The sequence below is a fragment of the Sesamum indicum genome, linkage group LG6 (genome assembly GCF_026168435.1).
Source record: "Sesamum indicum cultivar Baizhima isolate 11 linkage group LG6, ASM2616843v1, whole genome shotgun sequence".
NCBI classification, from domain to species: Eukaryota; Viridiplantae; Streptophyta; class Magnoliopsida; order Lamiales; family Pedaliaceae; genus Sesamum; species Sesamum indicum.
In genome coordinates this window covers 12,807,856-12,825,669 of record NC_142662.1, presented here as the reverse complement: position 1 = coordinate 12,825,669, position 17,814 = coordinate 12,807,856, and the positions used below count along the sequence as shown (strand labels likewise).

At 40.5% G+C, this 17,814-nt stretch overlaps 4 protein-coding genes across 4 annotated transcripts; all 4 read right to left on the bottom strand.

The window, feature by feature from the left end:
* Positions 1-4,458: 4,458 nt before the first annotated feature.
* Positions 4,459-4,788, bottom strand: LOC148787808 (uncharacterized). The gene has a single exon (XM_088881382.1). The coding sequence runs from the start codon at positions 4,786-4,788 to the stop codon at positions 4,459-4,461; it is 330 nt and encodes a 109-aa protein (XP_088737508.1).
* Positions 4,789-4,815: 27 nt separating this feature from the next.
* On the bottom strand, positions 4,816-6,069 carry LOC148787807 (uncharacterized). The gene is made up of 2 exons (XM_088881381.1): positions 5,553-6,069; positions 4,816-5,315 (listed from the first exon to the last, which is right to left on the bottom strand). Exons 1-2 carry the CDS (start codon positions 6,067-6,069, stop codon positions 4,816-4,818), a joined length of 1,017 nt encoding a protein of 338 aa, XP_088737507.1.
* Positions 6,070-6,331: 262 nt separating this feature from the next.
* LOC148787806 (uncharacterized) lies at positions 6,332-7,078 on the bottom strand. Its single transcript, XM_088881379.1, has one exon. The coding sequence runs from the start codon at positions 7,076-7,078 to the stop codon at positions 6,332-6,334; it is 747 nt and encodes a 248-aa protein (XP_088737505.1).
* A 433-nt stretch (positions 7,079-7,511) lies between these two features.
* On the bottom strand, positions 7,512-8,393 carry LOC148787805 (uncharacterized). The gene has a single exon (XM_088881378.1). The coding sequence runs from the start codon at positions 8,391-8,393 to the stop codon at positions 7,512-7,514; it is 882 nt and encodes a 293-aa protein (XP_088737504.1).
* Positions 8,394-17,814: the final 9,421 nt, after the last annotated feature.

The following is a 17,814-nucleotide window of genomic DNA, read 5'->3' as shown; positions in this document are numbered from 1 at the left end:
GGTTGAGGATTTTTGTTAAAGGATAAAATTGGGATTTTACCACGACGGAAGTGCTCACCAGGTGAAATACAATTTTCGCAAAATGTCTAATTTTCAGGAAAAAAAAGGATCTTGTCAATGAATAGTAACTTGAATTAAAAAATTAGTATTTTGGTATTTATAGTGGTATGGGAGATTGTATGGTGTGATGGGTTCTATTTGCTTATGGTGTGTCTCCACTCATCCAATTACTCTTTTGCCCTTATAATTTATACATGTTTTTTACTAATGTATATCATACAGCCCCCCACTCTCGGACGGAATATGCACTTGCTGGTAGAATATTTTGTGCGAGAGTAAACGTCAAAAAGGACTAACTACAAATAATAAATGGGAGTGGGTGGGTGGTTGGGGGCTATTAATTGCACCCCCTCCACCTACTTACACATATATTTTTCTTTCTTACATTTGGCTTCATTCTATTTGCACTTCCATTTCCAAACTTCTCTCCACCATGGCTAGTAAAGGTAATTTCCTTAGTTAAATTTTGCTTCTCTTTTCATTTGGTGCATTTGCTTTGCATTTTACTTTGTGAAAAATGTGGGGTGGAGAGGGTGATTGTGAGAGTGACCGACGGACCAAATTTCCTACGGAGGGGAGAGCGCGACGAAGGTGGGGGGAGGCGTGAGGTGGAACTTCGAGCCGGGGAGGGGACGCCCCGCCGCCGGCTTGAGGCGGGGCCTCGAGGTGGTGGCAGGGGGCGCCTCCCCCTTCCCGGTCTGAGGCCGCGCCTCGAGTTGGGGGGGGCGCGGTTCCCCCTCCAGCTCGCGGCCGTGCCTCGGGCTAGGGGCCCTGGGCGGAGGACCCTGCCTTTGGTGTTTTGGCGTCGGGTTTTTGTGGAGGGAAAAGTTTGGACTTTATTCCGCCTGCTGAAAAAGTATGGGATGATCTTCCTTCGTATTTAGAAGGCTACTCCCCTGACCCTATTGTCGCGATTATGAGTTTGCCTAAGTGTCCTTCTTTTGACTCAGGTGAGAATTTAGAGGATTTGTCCGATTTTGAGTTGAATTTGACGGATTTTAGGCGTAGCGACCAATGTGATGACACAGCCTCAGATGGTGCGCCTGGCTCCGAGCGATGTGAGATTGACGAAGAGGTTGTCAGTGAGGATGAGGAGACTGAAAGTGAAGGGGGGGAAGTTGGAAGCGATAGTGAGGTGGAGATCACTCAGGTATCCGCCCGGCCGAGCGTAGTTGTGGCATTGGGAGTTGACGGGAGGCGTTCGGGCGCTCCTGGTCACCGCATTCCTCGATGTCGCACGGTGGATATTGGTACTTGCGACAACGTTTTGACTAGAGAACAGCTAGCTGGCCTTCGCATGACCTATAGGGTACCCTCTGCGCATAAGTTTATTCTTCCCTCCTGGGGTTGAAGGATCAGGGATCCTCCTGCTGGGTGTTTCACTGTTTACACTGCCTATTTTGATAACGGATTTTTCATTCCTCCTCATCCCTTACTTGTCAAGGTGATTCGGAGCTACGGTATTTGTGTTAGCCAACTTACGCCGAATTCGTTTATGTGTTTGGAGGGTTGGCGACGTCGTCTATTAGAGTTGGGGCTTCCGATAACACTAGAAAGTTTTCACGCTTTATGGATTGTTCGCCGCGTGGCGGAAGTGTCTGACTCTTCTGACGATGGGCGGTACTTTTATTTCACTCGCAAGAAAGCTTGTAGGTTTTTGGCCGGGTTTGTTTCTTCTAAGGGTCCTTGGAAGGAAAAAATTTTCTACATTAGAGATGATGGTTGGGGCTTGGCCTCGGAGTGGAGTAGCTTGCCTATCAAGCTTACTCACCGTAAGGAGTTTGGAAAATTGCGTCAGGGGTGTATGGCAGCGGGGTTGTTTAGCCGCTTGGTGGACATCGCCCACTATTCTCCTTCCGATATTTTCTTGTAATTGTCGGTATTTAAGTTGGTCCGCAACATTTCTTTATGCATTTTTGTCTTTTTATGAACTTGGTTCGGGTTTTCTTATGCTAAATTTATTTTGTTTCAGGTAAGAAGCTTGAGATTGACGCCGTGCGTGCCTGAAAGGCGGCGGTTAGGGAGCAGAAGAGACGTGACCAAGAATCGGCACCGCCACAGGTGGGGAGCTCCGTGTCCACTGCACCTCATGGGGCCTCAACTGGCAGTGGCCATTTTGGTTCACTCCCCACTCCCATGGTTGGTCCTTCCCCACCTCAAAAGAGGCAGAGAGGTGCCATTTTAGCGGCAGAAAGCGATGCTCGTGACGCGGGGGTGAGCCAAGCGGGAGGCTCATCATACTGGAGCCGCACCCGAGGCGTCGTGCGTGAAGAAGACTTAAGTCAGCTGGCGGATCTCTCGGAGGAGCAGATGGATGAATTGCTAGCTGAGAATATGGCTCGGGTTTGTGTTGTGTTTTTTATCCAACTACTTTGTGTGACATTGTTGGTTTTGACTGTTTTACTTTATTTTTGCAGGCTTTGGTTGTGTCAACGGCCGCTGCACATCGACGAGCTACCCGAATGGCGGAGATGCGACGTTTGGAGACTATTTTGGGGCAGCGGGAGGGCGATTTTTCCCGACTTAAGGAGGAGAGGGATGAGGCTTTGGGGCATGTGGCCTCTTGGGAGCGTCGATTCAAGCGAGAAGCCTCCAGTGGGAAGAAATTTTTTGCCTCAGCCTCCGGTGTTGCTTTTATTTCTATGACTCAAGAGGAGGCGGTCGCAAAGTTTCAGGAATCGGAGGAGTTCGAGACGATCCTAATTGACAGGGCCGCTCCGATTTATGATGATGCAATTCGGAGGTGCCGTCGGGTCCTTCGTCGGACCCTTCACGAGAAGGGCCGAATTGTCAAGGACGACATTAGACTTCTTGATCCTGACGTGTCCGAGGGTGAAGAGGAGGTGGTAGAAGTTGCTGATGGTTGAGCCCCCCAAGTTCAAAAGCTTCGTAGTTTCGTAGTTTTCCTAGTGGCATGTAATCGGATTGTTCTATTTAGTATGACTTTGATTTCTAACATGTAATCGACGTATAATATTCGATTTGTCGCTTCACCTCGTATTAGGCATTTTCGTACGTAGGCGGTTCTAATCCACGGTTATAGTATTATATGCAATCGTCTTTCATGCTATTCGTGTTGTACACTTCCTGGTTGAGTTTTGTCTTCTTTTTCGCAAAGTTTTTTGCTTAGGTGTCGCCTCAAGGGATGGTTTTGCTCGAGTTCCTAAGTTGGATTTTCGCCAACTTCATTTAGGGAGGGCAAAACTTTCCGGGGACAACATCGTTGGGGGGGGGGTCTCCGATGGACTTTCGTTTAGGGGGTGCCTGGGGCAAGTGATGCTTCAAGGGGGCCTCACGAAATCCATAGTCCCCTTGTTGAAAAGATTAACTACGGCAGGATAATTAATTTCATTACTCGAGTACGAATTACAAGGGATTCTGCAAGGGGCCACCGGGGGGGATAAAACCATCGCGCTTCTACTTCGCCCTCTAATACAAAATGTTCAAAAGGTAAACTCTATCTACTGAGAGAACTTAGCAATAATACTTTTTCAGATTTTTCACATTCCACGTGCGAGGGATGTTCTTCCCATCGAGCTGTTGCAACTTGTACGCCCCCACACTTACCACCTCCACCACTTTGTAGGGGCCTTCCCATTTGGTATCCAGCTTTCCAATGGGACCCGAGGCCTCGGCTTTCCGCCTCACTAGATCTCCTACTTGAAAGTTTCTTGGCTTGACCCTCGCATTGTATGCTTTTGCCATTCTAGTTTTGTACATAGTAGCTCGGATGGCGGCTTTCTCCCTGGCTTCTTCGACGAAGTCTAAGTTCATTCTCAATCCTTGCTCGTTGCAATCTGGGTTGTAGTATTTCACTCGCCAACTAAGTTCTCCTATTTCAGCGGGCACTACGGCGTTTGTTCCGTAAGTTAGGTTGAAAGGGGATTCTCTTGTTGGGGTCCTCGACGTCATCCGATAAGCCCCTAAGACACTGGGAAGCTCGTCCACCCATGCCCTCTTTGCGTTGCCTAGACGCGTCTTCAAATGTTGAAGTATCATCCGATTGGTGACTTCCGTCTGTCCATTCGCTTGGGGATTGCTAACTGACGTGAAGTATTGTTTAATCCCCAATCCCTTGCACCAGTCCTTAAGTTTGTTTCCAGAAAACTGAGTCCCATTGTCGGAAATTATGGCGCGGGGGATGCCAAAGCGGCATATGATGTTCTTCCATAGAAACTTAATCACTTCCTTCTCTGATATTTTGGCTAACAGCTCGGCCTCAACCCACTTAGTAAAGTAGTCCACTGCAACGATTAGGAACTTCCTTTGTCCCGCGGCTTGCGAAAATGGTCCGACTAGGTCCATGCCCCATTAGTCGAAAGGGCAGGGGCTTTGTAGGGGATGCATCAGCACTGCCGGCTGGTGTTTAATGTTTGCATGTTCTTGGCACGCCCGGCATCATCTAACCAATCCATGTGCATCAGAGAGCATTGTTGGCCAAAAGAAACCTTGCCTGAGGGCTTTTCCTGCTAGGGCCTTTCCTCCGAGGTGGTTTCCGCAAATTCCATCGTGTATCTCTCGTAGGACATAATTTCCCTCTTCAGAAGTTAGGCATTTTAAGAGGGGCAGTGAGAAACCACGTTTGTACAAGTCTCCGTCCATCATGACGAAGCGGGATGCTTTTCCTCGCAAGGCCTTCGCCTCCTTTTGGTTCTCTGGCACGGCTCCCTTAGTTAAGAAATTGACGATATCATCCTTCCAGCTCAGAGGTGTTGGGTCAGCGCACATGATCTCCTCTTTCTCCTCTATCACGGCTTATTCTAAAGAGAGAAAGGTGATTTTTCTGCTTCGGATGGCTGCCATCGAACTTGCTAGTTTAGCTAGTTGGTCAGCTACGATGTTTTCCGTCCTCGACACCTGAATAACAGAGGCTTCTTCAAACTTTTCAAGTAGAGTTTTTGCTTTCAATGAATACTTAGCCATTTTTTCATCTCGGGTCTCGAACGAGCCTTGGATTTGGTTGACCAACAACTGTGAGTCGCTATAAATGACAATCTTCCTTGCCCCTACGACTAAGGCTAACTCACCTCCTGCTAAGATTGCCTCGTATTCCGCTTCATTATTAGACGAGGGGTATTCTAGTTTTATCGCATACTCGAACTTATCACCTTCAGGGCTCTCCAACACTATTCCAGCCTTGCTTCCCGTCGATGTTGATGATCCATCGACATGTAGACTCCAGGAAGGCGTAGAGATACCTGCTTCATCATATGCCAACTCTACAATGAAGTCAGCTAGCGCCTGTGCCTTAAAGCCTGGTCTTGGTTGAAATTCGACACCAAATCACTCAACTCCACAGCCCACTTGACCATTCTTCTGGAGACCTCTGGACTTGAAAGCACTTGCTTTAGGGGGTGATTCGTCAATACCACTACTTGGTGCGACTGAAAATACGACCTCAATTTTCTGGCTGTGGTGATTAAAGAGAGGGCTAGTTTTCCGATTTGGGAGTACCTGGATTCAACCCCTTGCAACACCTACTGACATAGTACACGGGGTGGTGCTCTCTGTTTTCCCGTCGTACCAAAATCGAGCTAACCGCTTCTCCAGAAATTGCCAAGTAAAGGTAGAGGGTCCAGTTCTTGGTTTTGTCAATAGAGGCGGCGAAGATAAATACCTCTTCAGTGCATCAAATGCTTCTTGGCTAGATTTGTCCCACTTAAATTTTGCCGCACCGCGAAGTATTCTGAAGAAATGTAGGCCCTTATCCACAGACTGCGAAATGAACCTATTCAGGGAAGCCAGTTTTCCGGCAAGCTTTTGCACCTCTTTGATTGACTTGGGAGGGCGCATGTTCATGATAACGCTGATCTTTTCGGGGTTCGCCTCTATACCTCTTTCGGAGATCATGTAACCGAGGAATTTTCCCCCTCGCACCCCAAAGGTACACTTGGCAGGATTCAACTTCATGCCAAAAGCTTTTAGGATTTGGAAACACTCTTCCAGATCCTTGACGTGATCTTGTTCTTTGACACTCTTAACCAGCATGTCGTCTATGTATACTTCCATGTTCCGACCTATCTGATTTTTGAACATGTCGTTGATGAGCCGTTGATATGTTGCTCCGGCATTCTTCAGGCCGAACAACATGACATTGTAACAGAAGATCCCTTGGTCTGTGACAAAACTCGTTTTCTCTTGATCTTCATGTGCCAACGAAATTTGGTTGTATCCTTGATACGCGTCAAAAAAACTTAATATTTCACATCCGGAGGTCGAGTCAACCAGCAAGTCAATTCGTGGGATGGGGAAGGGATCCTTTGGACATGCCTTATTCAGATTTGTGAAGTCGAGGCTTCGGGACCAGGACGACGTTAGCTAACCACTCCGGATATTGCACTGGGCGTATGTGCTTCGCTCCCAACAGTTTATCCACCTCTGTTTGTATTGCTTGACTTCTCTCCAGTCCGAATATCCTTTTCTTTTGCTTCATGGGTTTTGCTTCGGGATTTACATTGAGCTGGTGAGTGATGACGCCGGGTGGGATTCCATAGAAATCCATCATGCTCCATGCAAATACTTCCTCATTTTCAACCAAAAATCGTGTTAAACTCTCTTCAGTAGACTGACGCATCTCCGTGCCTATCTTCACAGTCTTCTCGCCATCTACAGAGAGATGGATTGCCTTCAGTTCTTCCACGGCTTCGACTTTCTTTTCCCCACAAGGTACTCCCACGTACTCTTCCGGGGAGTCTGTTGTCTCTCGCCTCCCGTCAGTTATTTTCCTCTTCATTTTTCCATTGGTCGCCTCATCCATCCTCTCGCGAGATCTTTTAAGTGTATTCATATAGCACTCTCTCGCCGTTCTCTCTTCTCCTATCGCTTCCCCCACATCGTTAGGAGTGGGGAATTTTAGTTTCAAGTGGAAAGTAGATGCTATCGCTCGGAAGAGGTTCAGGCTCGGTCTCCCCAAGATGACGTTGTAAGCGGATGGGGCTTTCACCACGAGGAACTTCACTAATTTCGTGAATCTTTTTGGATGAGAACCGAGGGATAATGGCAGCGTCACCTCCCCCATTGGTTGGATCATGTCACTGCTAAAACCCGTGAGAGGGGTGTCACCTTACGAAGTTGTGCGTTATCAATCCCTAACTGGACATATGCATCATAGAATATAATATCAGCCGAATTTCCACTATCTACCAAGATTTTTTTGACCCAGAAGGTAGCTATTGTGGCCTGACCAAGGCGTCATTATTTTGATTCCTCGTTGGGTCTAAGTTTTGTTGGCCGAATGAAATGTCATCCTCTTGCAGCGATCTAATGGTGTGAACTTGGATAGGGGTTTGCGCGTGACTCCCCCTAGCTGCTCGAGTGAGGGCCCTTCTAGCATTGGCCGAGTCGCCCCCAGCGGGGCCACCTGAAATCACGGCGATGACCCCTGCCGTGGGGAGGTTGTTGCCGTTCCCGGCTTGTTTGGAGGTTGAGTCCCGGGGTTGGTGCTTGGGTCCCTAATTGACATATTCTTTTAAATATCCTCTTTGAATCAACTTTTCGATCTCATTTTTCAAATGGTGGCACTCCTCCGTTGTGTGCCCTCTGTCTCGATGGAAACGGCAGTATTTGTCGGATTTGAACCTCTTAGGATTGTCCTTCATCTTTTTCGGCCAATGATTGATCAGTCCCTGCTGCTCAGCTACGACTAATATCTCACCTCTGGGGGCATTCAAAAGGGTATAGCGGGCGAAACCAGCTGGAGGTACGTGTTTGCGTTCCTTCTTCTTCTTCGACTCTTTCTCTTCTTCCCGACCCTTCCTTTTGTTGTTGAAGGAAGGATCCATCGCATTCGACTCCTCTATGCGGATGTATTTTTGTGAACGAACAATTAAGTCCTCGATAGTGTTAGGGGGTTTGCCGGCTATAGATTCCTTAAATCTCCCCAGTTGTAGATTCTGCTGGACGATACTGGCTAACATCTCTTGATTGACGTGAGGGACCTCATGAACTGCATCTACGAATCTTTGCATGAAGTCTCTCAGGGTCTCACCCTCTCTCTGGCGAACAGTGAATAGGTATGCCGCTGTTTTTGGGATCTTTTTGTTCATTGAGAAGTGGTGCAAAAAATGCTGAGCCAACTGCTCGAGGCTGGAAATAGTTCCAGCGGGCAGTTGGTTGAACCAGGCCAACGCGCGCTTCGAAAGTGTAGTGCGGAAGACTTTACAGTATACGGCATCACTCAGATCATACCAGTCAATCTTGGCATAGAATTTGTCTAAGTGTTCTTGTGGATCTCCTGCCCCATCATATTCTGGTAAATTCGACACCTTGAGACCGACTGGGAGCGCCTCGGCCAGAATATGGGAGGTAAATGGGCTTCGTCTCGGAGGTGCCATAGCCAACGGCAAGTAGGAATCCTCGGCTCCCCGAGTTAGTGGGGGGGGGGGGGGCGGAAGATTCTCGGTTAGGGAGATTTCGATCTTGAGTTTGTACTACTTCAGGTCTAGAAATCCGACTGTTTACTTCCTTTCGCCTCTGCTCCTCCTCCTCGGGAGCCGAGGATAGTTCTCGACTTCTGCGAGGGGAAGGAGGGGGCGGGTTCACTGGTTGTTGCGCCACAAATTGGGCCACGGCTTGAGCCGCAGCTCGTGTGGACGCATCTCGAAGCAAGGTTAGCAAAGCCTCCTGTGTCAGCTGAATCATCGGCTCTTGGGGGGGGGCATCCGAGGGGAGTACTCCGGTTGGGGGTACAGCCGGAGATTTTTGATGTGACAAGAGGACTCCCCCATTGAGGGGTGTATGCTGGTGCGTTAGGGGGGTTACCTCCTGAGGAATTGACTGTTCGCTAGGGGGGGTTCTATTCCATTCCGTTTGCCTGGGCTTCTTGGATGGCGTCTAGATTGTGTATGTCACGAGCTCGGGACCTGGTCTGCATGCTCAACGTCGAGGTAAATATTTCCCACAGACGGCGCCAATGATGTGGTTGAGGATTTTTGTTAAAGGATGAAATTAGGATTTTACCACGACGGAAGTGCTCACCAGGTGAAATACAATTTCCGCAAAATGTCTAATTTTCAGGAGAAAAAAGGGTCTTGTCAATGAATAGTAACTTGGATTAATGGGAGATTGTATGGTGTGATGGGTTCTATTTGCTTATGGTGTGTCTCCACTCATCCAATTACTCTTTTGCCCTTAAAATTTATACATGTTTTTTACTAATGTATAATTCACTACATATGGAACCTTTTTAAGTAACTCAACTCAAAAGGAGACCATTTTCTGAGTGATACAAGAAGAGGTTCACACATACGAACAAAAGAAAAAAAACCTAGAACATAACAAGATTGCTAAATCTATCATAACTGGAAGTGAGACACTATTGGAGGACAATTAATAGTGCACTACGTATTGAAGCTTGTTTGGCAAAACTCAACCATTCAGGAGTAGTAATATCAGTAGCATCACCACAATAAAATCCTAAAATAATAAGATCGAATAAACAAAATAAGCACTTTAATTGTCAGATATTGATACTAAATAACTTCTAGAGATAGATCAACATAAATATTGATAGGAACTAAGCCAGTAAAAGTGACTTACCAGGACTGAACCTCGAGTGATAAGCTTTTGGGAAGTGACAATAAATTCTCCAATATATTGCACCAGCCTAAGTCAACAAAAATATTGATTTAAGAGATTGACTTTCCATGGAACCAAAGTTTAAAACACTAAAAATCCAAAGACAACAAAAGGAAACACAAGCCTAATATTAACAAATGATGGTATCTAATTGTATTCATTGATTTTCAATGGGCAAGGCAAGACCCAGTAGAATGCCAAGCCTCAAGGGTACCTAAAAGATTTTTACAGTACTTATGCTTCATAGATTCTTCTCACAATGTAATCTCTTTCTCAATAAAACACATTGCTGCTTAACTCAATACCACCCAATATCCATCGCCAAAAATGGACTTAAGTTATACTCCTTCAACCCTTCAAGAGCATACAAGGATAAATGTAGGAGGATCACTAACACACATATCCCCTCTAAAGAATAGCTCACCTTACCAATGAACTAATGAATGGGTTCTGCATAAGAACTCAGCAACACACAGCTGTGGGGGACAAATGATAAACATGATATGATAGCATATGAATAGTCACCTGCACCATAGAACACCAACACTAAGAAGCACTTCCGGGGACATCACCATGGTCTTCTCACAAAGCGTACAAATGTAACTAAAAGAAAATTATCTCATGAACTTCATTAGAAGAGTTAAAAGAAAGACGGAAGACAAAAAAGGAATTTGATTTTATTTTCAATTGTTAGTTAACAACGATTCTCGACCTCATATACCTGGATAAACTGCAATCATGGGTCAAAAAAATTAAAAATTTATGATACTTCTCTATATCTAGCATGAAAGATTTCTTTAACTCTTACATTCAAGCACAACCTGTATATTTTCCTTTTACGTTTTACAGTGGGGGTGGGGGGGGGGGGAACCCATGTAAGAAGCACCACCGTTGTGTACTGATCTTAAACCTGCTGAGATGGCAATCTGAAAGAAATAATTCATAAAATTAAAGAGAACTATAATAATATAAAATTTAAATGTCGTTACAATAATTATTTTCAGTTATATTGCTAAAATAATATCAAGGCAAGAATCTATCTCCTGCTAATTAGAAGAAATAATCACATAAGAAAAGACATGTCTAAAGTAAATGATTTTTATACAGAAAAGATTTCAGATAGCCACCAAGAAATAAATGCGATAATTATTTTAATAAATCAAAAAATAAAGAAAGGATTGTTGCAATGTCTTTAAAGTTATAGCCCCCAAGACGAAACGAAATACTATGTGCACATAATCTCAAAACACAAATGCAATAATACATTATACAAATGCTAACTTTTCATAACGAGGGTAAGAGGCCAATCACATCATCACACATTGTTTTGCCAAGTACAGAGCAGGACAATCAAGCTTCCATAAAATCTGTAGGTTTCTAAATGTTATCATCCTCAATGCTAGCACAATACCCTTTATCTCCTTATATCTACCTAAGTAGGGACGTATTTCCCTTTTCTTTCTTTTCTTTGGGCCAATAATGATTTTTTTTTTCTTTTTTCTTCCCCTTCTATTATGTCATGGCTCTTTTTTTCTTTTTTTCCTTCATTTTTGCCTGCAACTTGTGTTCTTTAGGCCATCTTTCGGTCTTTTGACGCGAATGACAACACTTGTGGTGAGGCACCCGGTTACTCAACCAAAAAACGTTGCATTTTGGCCTTTTGACGCGAATGACAACACTTGTGGTGAAGGGACCTGATTACTCAACCAAAACACAAGTGCTTTGCATACTCATAGCTTCAGTCGCCGTTTTACTTGAATAACAACATTTGTGATGAAGTTACCCAGTTACTAAGTGACCTAAACCAACGGAGTATATGTAATTTCCTTTTTTTTTTGCTGTTATTTCTTTCTTTCTTTTTTTCCCAAGAGGAAGGACCTTTGAATTTTTCAAAATGATGCATGTCCCATGTTAGGGATATAAGGATCAATCGGGTAGGGTTTTAGCAAACAAATATGATTTCACAAGAATCCTAAGACTGGGTAGAAGCGAAGTCATTCCAACTCTCTCTCAAAGCAATTCAAAATGCATGAAATTATGCCTCAAATACTCCACATTTAATCAAAGCAACAATCACATAACGCTAGTGCACATTCATGTCTCAATCTTATGACTTCCTAAAATTACATTTATTTGTCAAATTACTAAGGGTAAACTAGAAAAATTAATATAAATGAAAGTAGTTTGATAATAACTAGCAAAAGAAAACAAAAAAAAGAAAAAAAGAAGAGTAGTTTGATAGTATAACAAAAGATAAATGAAAACTTGAAAAGAAGTTACGCTCTGGTTCGCATGTGTTAATTAACACTACCCATATGTCATGGAATTCTTTACTTTTGAAATGGTTTTATCTCGTTTCAAAGGTGAATTAGGTCCTTCACATCAAAGTTCGAATATGAAAAGTTTCATGTAATTTCAATTGAACCAAGACTCTAACCCTAAAATGCTAAACAATAAATGACATCCTGACAACAAATTATGTCTCACAAAGCTTGATATACCGGAAAGAGCAATACACTTTGTTTACTTGAATGAGATAATATAATAGCACAACCAGATAAAACAGGATGAGAAATGCCCACATCACAGTAATAAATTAATTGGAAACCACTGAAAACGCAACCAAAACTATTTATCAAAAGAACAACTTGATATAGATAAAAAGAAAAGTACTACACCATAATGTAGATGATAAATATCAACAACTCAAGATAACAATACAAACACATAAAAAGAGAGACATTCTTAATGGATGAAATGAAGAGTGGGAGGGAAGAAAATGATCAACTTTATACCACCATTATCATTTTGCAAAGACGTCCTAGTTTCTTTAATCATCATATATGTCATTGTTTTCAAAGCCCCAACCTCCAACACAGCTATAGTATTCCTCCTCTTCCCCACCTCCCACACCTGCCATTGATTTTGAGCATGCATGAAGACAAACATATAAGTTTGAAATTCCTCAACCAAAGTTACCAAACTGCAAGTTCACAAGAGGAATTAGTGTAGGGTGCATCATTCGACAGTGTTGAATAAGATAAATAACGAACGGAGCTTACTTCTAAAGCCTTCATGACTCCTCAAGCTTACCTCCTTCTTGGACTATTCCTCCGAACTTATACAAGTCTACAAGCTTGCTTACCTATGTGGTCCAAAAACATTGAAACACAAAGACGCTGTCAAATGCATAGATGTGGCAAATGTCTATATATAAATATGAACTACCAATGCATTGCTTAAAAAGATATGTAGTTGATAAAATGAAGCCTTAACCAACTATCAATCAATAACTTATAAGGCCATCATACAACTAAGGAGAGCATGAGTCATTACATACACACAACACGCAACTAAAAGTGACACTCTTATAAACAAGACCTTCTGGATGGATGAGCTACAACAGTTCAATACAAGTCAGCAGAAGATGACATAGTGGAAACAGGAAACACAGAGTTCATGATGGTCCAGATTGGCATCATGGTCCCATTTTGGTGATAAAGGTATAGACAAAGGAAAGTTCAAGGCCTAAACCTCCATGAACTCAAATTCTCAAATTGAACAGTCTGTTTAATTGTTTCAAAGTTTCATATCTTTTAACAAGTTGCATATTTTTTGGGTGTAACTGATCATAAACCAATCTTGAGTACCATAATCATTCTTGATACATGTACTCACAGAGCTTCACAACTAAGTCAATTACATAAATGAAGCACTCTGCCTCTTTATCCCTCTATTTCATACGCACGATGAAGCACTCATCTTTTTGTCTATATACTTTGTGTTCACTAGTTTCTATGGTAAAAATAATCAGCATGCAGCATTGAGCAGTACAAAAATATTAAAAAAAGAAGAAGAAGAATAAACTGAAAGCTGAATTACATTCATGCTTTCTCAACTTGGAAAATACTTTAAAATCTACCAACTTTCTCAACAAAAGTAGCTTAAGACATACAATTACAGACTCCCAATAACATTCAAATCAACAACACAAACCTCCAAGCTCTCCACGAATATATTTTTGAAATGTAATGGATTCTTACTCCCCTAAACAGCTTAGATGTTGACATTTCTTCATTCTTTCGTTTTATCATTGAGGAGAATGTTGCTTCAAACATAAGGGAAACTCCTAAATAAGCTTACATGAAATAATATTGTGGAAGGCAGGATGCCAAGCAACACAACAAGGAACATCGCTGAGGAAAGCTGGGAGTTCATGCTTTACTGCATTATTAAGCGCTGAGAACAAGAAAGGATAAAACTTAAAGTTGCTAATACGGAAACTCGACAGTTAACTTATGAATATCTGGCATGTTGCTGAATATTGAGTACAAAAACATGTGATGTACACACAAAAAATGTACAAAATCAGCTCACTCATGACATTAGTGGAAAATATACACATGCCCAACTGAAAGCATATAAGGAGGACTGCATAAGATTATCAAATTGCATGATTGAATTTTTGACATTGTCTAATTAATAGTATGAATAGAGGCCACATACCGTATTTTGAAATAATGTTAAGTATTAGTGCTCCTTGGACAGCCTGTTCACGAACAAGTTCAAAGATTAGAAATCAAGATAACTGGTGGACAAGGCCTAGCTAGAAGTATTAATATAGCAACCAAAGACTCCTAAATAGCTATTCACGAACAAGTTCAAAGATTAGAAATCAAGATAATCGGTGGACAAGGCCTAGCCAGAAGTGTTAATATAGCAACCAAAGATTCCTAAATAGTTGTATGAACCAGCTGTGTTTGCTACTAATACTATCTTACTAAGAAGAAAGGATCAGCCACAGAAGAGACAGACATTAATGCATCAGTCTATATTAGAAAATTGGAATCAGGCTATGAGTACAACCCCAAACTCAATAAAAATAATCCACTAAGACTAACAATAAATAACTAGGAGAAAATAAACCTTTGATTCAGTAATCTCTCCATAACTAGCCCGCTCCTTTGCAACAGAAACTAGTGCAATACTAATACGTATCTTCAACCCCAGGAGAACTGTCTTAATATGTTGTACCAGAATCTGCAAAAAAGGAGAAAGCTTATATGATATAACTAACATTATTATACAACCTTTACAGTTGAAGTCCCAACTTTTCTACCGAGTAACACACAAACATATACATGTGTATATGTATGGTGTCAACTGCCCAAAACTAGGTGGAAAATATTTTTGATGGCAGACCCATTGATCAAGTTGTAACTTGCCTCTTAAAAATTTCTTCTTTGGAACAAACATCACCATCTTAGACGAAGTATAACTAATCCAATAAATAAAGGCACATTAGTGCTTTTGAAAAACTGGTGAATTCTAATACACCCTTCCTTCCGAATCAATAGTTGCTGCAGATATGACTAAGCTAATACTTGATCCCTCAGACAATTGACATGTTAGATTTAGCCAATTCAATTGATTAATCACCAACATGAGGTTTTTTTATGTACAAGAACTAATTTTTTCCCGTTACTTTATCAAAAGTAACAAGATTTTAATTAGAGAGCATTATTGGATTGAGTATTTATGCAACAACAAGGAGAAATGGTATAATAATGCAGAACAAACAAAAGCTGAAACATTGAACAATACATCACCAAATAATGTGGAAATACAAAAAAATCAATCTTCATGTTGCAAATCTTGTTTCATACTTAGTTACGTTCTCAACCTATGAAATACTATTAACAACAGATAAGTAATTTTACTTGATCATGCAATTGTACTATTTGCATTTCTTAACAAGATTTGGTGAGTACAACTGTTGCATCTAATAGGACCGGAGGGCCTCTTATTGACATAAGCCTGGAGCCTTTTTGGAAAGAAGATCATACATATATGATGAAAAATTACGATGGTTTCTGTGTGGACCAAGAATTTGGAGCTTGGTGTTGAATTGCAGAAAATGGTTAAAATTGAACTGCTAAATTTGGAGTTAGTCTGATAGTTAAAAGATAATTCGCTGATGAAAATATAGTATCTTCACCCTATTTAAGTGATCTCCTCGTCTAAATTTTATTGCTAACGGAAAAAAAAAAGTTGCTTCCTGGAAGGATATAAGTAATTTGTCTCTTGGAAGAAACTTACATCTCAACTACATATGTTCTTAATTGCCAACCTTCCTAAGAAACTTGAAAATTTTCTTCTCAATTTCTCTTATCAACATGAGACTGTAGTCAAGTTTCATTTATACGGAGATAACTTCAACCCTAATGAGCTATCACTAGCTGCACTCTAGATCTCAGAAGAGAGACTTTTGTAGCATTGGCTAAAATCAAGGGATGGATGGAAGTGGGGGAAGGAATAAGCAACACTAGAAAGTAAAAGATAACTCAGGTTAACAATCACTAATCTAGAAATAGACAATAAAGCAAGATTTCTAAAACTTTCGCGTTCAATGTTGTGTCATCATACTGATAGAAAACCTACAAGGAGTGAGGATGCACAAGCAAGAGAGAGCAATGTTGGATCATATTTAAAACAACAAGAGCAATGCCCTCTGTACTTGTGAAACCTGTATTCATAAAATTCCCCTCAATAAGGCATTTTATCAAGCACGTTGAGAGAAAAACTTGCTTACAAAATTTCTTCTACAAACTGTAAAAAAAATTATCAAAAACAAAATCACCTGTAAATATAAAGATAACTAATATATTTATTTATATACAAATAAACATAGGATTGAGATAACTAATAACAAATGTATTTTATTATAGTGGATATTAAATAACAGTAAAATTCATATATATTAAATATTTATTTATAAAAAAAATTATCAAAACGTATTAAATTATTTATTAAGCTTGTTTTTAGATAATACAAACTAAAATACCATATTTTATATCATCTAAAACTAAAATATGAGATATTAACTAACAATTCTAATTTATGGTGAATTTTATACACAACATTTTCTTTTAGTGGATATTGAAATTATAATGATAAAATTCATATGCCCTATATTAAATATTTATTTTACAAAATATATTAAATTATTGATTAAGCTTGTTTTATATAATATAAAATAAAACACCATAGTTTAATATCATCTAAAACTAAAATATGAGATATGAACTAATAATTCTAATATATAGTGAATAAATGTTCTTTGTTGTGATGGGTGGAAATTGTAATGATAAAATTCACATGCATTATATTAAATAATTATTTGTAAAAAAATTATCAAAACATACTAAATTATTGATTAAGCTTGTTTTTAGATATTATAAACCAAAATATCATATTTTAGTATCATCTAAAACTAAAATATGATATATTGACTAACAATTCTAATATATGGTGAATTTAGAAATAAATGCATTTTGTTGTATTGAATATTGAAATTATAATAACAAAAGTCATATGCATTATTTTAAATATTTATTTATAAAAAAATTATCAAAATGTACTAAATTATTGATTAAGCTTAATTTTTAGATAATATAAAGTAAAATACCATGCTAAATATCATCTGAAACTAAAATATGAGATATTAACTAATAATTCTGATCTATGGTGAAGTTTAAATATTTATTTACAAAAAAATAGCAAAACTTATTAAATTGTTGCTTAAGCTTGTTTTTAAACAATATAAATAAAAATACCATATTTTAATGCTATATAAAAGTAAAAAGTGATGTATTGACGAATAATTCTAATATATGGTGAATTTCGAATATAAGCTTGATATAATATTAAATATGTACTTAACTAATATCTATAAAAAAATAAAACCAAGAAAAGGTGTGAGCTCATGAGCACGAACACAAGGAATATAGCCCAAACTCGAGCTCGCCAAGGGCTCAAGCTCGAATGCGAGCTGGCTTCCAATTGTCCCAATTGTCAAATCATGTGCCTTCCTTCCGACAACCAATGGCAATCACGGCATCTCAATGTCGAGCAACCGTCAAACTCTCATGGCATCGGCAATCACGGCATCTCAATGTCGAGCAACCGTCATAAACTCTCACGGCATCGCTTTGCTCGAGCTCAAGCTTGGAAAATGTACTAATGAGTTTGAATTGGTGTTCGAGCCTGAACCTGAGCCAGAATTTGGTCAAGCTTGACTCAAACTCAACTCATTTGGCCTAAAGTGATTTGATTGTTGTAAAGTGGAAATAGTCTAACGCCAAGTTCGGTTGATGATTGCAAAATTGATCATAGTTA

Excerpts from the sequence above, each read along its gene's own strand:
- LOC148787808 (XM_088881382.1), bottom strand. The coding sequence starts at position 4,788 with ATGTGCGCTGACCCAACACCTCTGAGCTGGAAGGATGATATCGTCAAT.
- LOC148787807 (XM_088881381.1), bottom strand. The coding sequence starts at position 6,069 with ATGGAAGTATACATAGACGACATGCTGGTTAAGAGTGTCAAAGAACAA. Across the intron at positions 5,316-5,552 it reads AACAGAGAGCACCACCCCGT|GCTTTAAGGCACAGGCGCTA; the intron begins GTACTATGTCAG and ends AACCAAGACCAG.
- LOC148787806 (XM_088881379.1), bottom strand. The coding sequence starts at position 7,078 with ATGGGGGAGGTGACGCTGCCATTATCCCTCGGTTCTCATCCAAAAAGA.
- LOC148787805 (XM_088881378.1), bottom strand. The coding sequence starts at position 8,393 with ATGGCACCTCCGAGACGAAGCCCATTTACCTCCCATATTCTGGCCGAG.